This window comes from Pygoscelis adeliae, unplaced genomic scaffold, assembly GCF_000699105.1.
Source record: "Pygoscelis adeliae isolate BGI_AS28 unplaced genomic scaffold, ASM69910v1 Scaffold168, whole genome shotgun sequence".
Lineage (NCBI taxonomy): Eukaryota > Metazoa > Chordata > Aves > Sphenisciformes > Spheniscidae > Pygoscelis > Pygoscelis adeliae.
In genome coordinates this window covers 118,140-120,175 of record NW_008825566.1, presented here as the reverse complement: position 1 = coordinate 120,175, position 2,036 = coordinate 118,140, and the positions used below count along the sequence as shown (strand labels likewise).

Here is a 2,036-nt window from a genome sequence, read left to right as displayed (position 1 = left end):
CTCATAAGCCAGTCCAACGGCATTTGTTCAGAGTTTCCTTTGAATGTACCAGCCCAGTCTATAAAAGTGTGTATTTAAATAAATTCAAAGACTTAGATTTTAAAACCCTAAGGAAATTACACTGTCTTATGGAATTTTGAAATGCTATGTCTTTGCTGGCAAAAACATACAAACAACATCACTATCAACATACCTGCGGCAGGGCAAGTAGATAGGCAAGAGACAAGGCCATATCATTTGGTAAAGCATCGCTTGCCAGTTGTAGCAGAACTGCAACATATAGGGAGAGGAAATAAAGTTTTGATTACTGACCCATCTAGCCTTGACAGTTAGCAAATGAAATGTTTTCAGTGTAAATATATTTTATTAGACACTAGGCTTGAAGCACTCTATATGTACTTAATTAAACACTTATCAGTGCAATCCAAAACCAGGTAATACATAATTAAACGGCAGCACAGCTTTACCTTGACTTCCAGGCAAAGTGTTTGATGTATTAACCAAACAAGAATGGGACTATGCAGTAACAGATGCTAAACAAAGCCACTAAAATATCACCTGTACTGATTTACAAGTAAATCTTTTGCTTGTAAAATCAAGGCAGCAATGTAATGTTGTACGCATTCGAAGATACCAACAAAAGTATCAGTATAAATTGTCTTCTCTTCAAGCCTGAGCTCTAATTCACTTATCACTGAACAAAACAAACCATACTAAAAACTTCTGTCTTAATTAAAAAAAAAGAAGCTGCAAGTGTCATATGAATTTTAAATAAGATCAGTGAAACACCAAAACCAGGTCCTGCCACATACTGTAAACAGAAATATCAGCACAATGACATAGTCGAAAATTAATACATTGACAAATAATTATTCTGATTATAAAAAGATAAGCTTCGGGTAAAACTGACACAAAAATTACCAGCTTTTCCTGCATTTTAGATACCAAACTTGGATTTTGTTTAAAATAAACAAATAATAATACATTCTGCAACACATTTTATATTACAGAAATGGGAGAACCAATACACGGACACAATGTCAGCGCCCAATATTTGTTAATTAGTAACAGGATCTATCCTTCATGCAGTTATCTCCTTGTGTACTAAAGTCAAGCATCATTGTGGTTGCTACAAAAGTTCCAACAAACAATTACAGAATAATGATTCTCGTGATACACATAATATGCAGTTTTGGAGGTAGAGAATATAAATTATTAGTTCCAGGGAAAACTTCAAAAATCTTATGAAACCTGGACCAGAATTGCATAAGGAATTGTAAGTACACCAAGAAAATAACATTACAGTTTCCTTTTTTTATAGATGTTATTTACTATTATTATTATTAAAATCAGTAGAAGCCATCTTCCAGCAACTTACTCTTTGTTTATTTTTATTTTAAAGAAGCCTCAAATACCTATATTCCCACCTTACACAAACTACTCTTCAGGGCATGCTGACAAGAAACCTGGTTTACACACACAGCACCCTACTAAATTCTTTGTTCCAAAGAATAATTAAAGGCTTGAATGACCAATTACAATTTTCAGATTATCATTAATCAGCCAGAAGCCGATTTACATGTGGGCCCTCAGACAGATACAAAATCCAAATTTCTATGTGACAAGCCATCACAGAGGCTGTCTACACGGCATTACGTCACATTTACTGCAAGTACAACCCTGTCCAACAGCACCTATACTCTATGCATCAAGTAACTTCTACCAATAGTTTCTTGCTGCTGATACCTTGTTTCTGTGTTCTGGTTTAACCCAGCAGGTAGCTGAACACCACACAGCCATTCACTCACTCCCCCTGCTACCAGTGAGATGGGGGACAGAGTCAGGGGAAAAAAAAAAGTAAGATTCATAGGTTGACATAAAGACAGTTTAACAGGACAGATAATGAAGGGAAAATAATAATAATATTACTAATATTAATAAATAATAATAATAATAATACACAAAGCAAGCGATGCACAATGCAATTGCTCACCACCTGCCGACCGATGCCCAGCCAGTCCCCGAGCAGTGGCCCC

At 35.6% G+C, this 2,036-nt stretch overlaps 1 protein-coding gene across 1 annotated transcript in view; it reads right to left on the bottom strand.

Moving 5' to 3' along the window:
• NBAS (neuroblastoma amplified sequence) overlaps positions 1–2,036 on the bottom strand; it is a 209,704-nt gene that overhangs the window by 95,560 nt on the left and 112,108 nt on the right. The window contains exon 38 of the mRNA XM_009332472.1: positions 194–270. Coding sequence (XP_009330747.1) covers positions 194–270 — 77 coding nt within the window. The remainder of the gene's footprint in view (positions 1–193; positions 271–2,036) is intronic.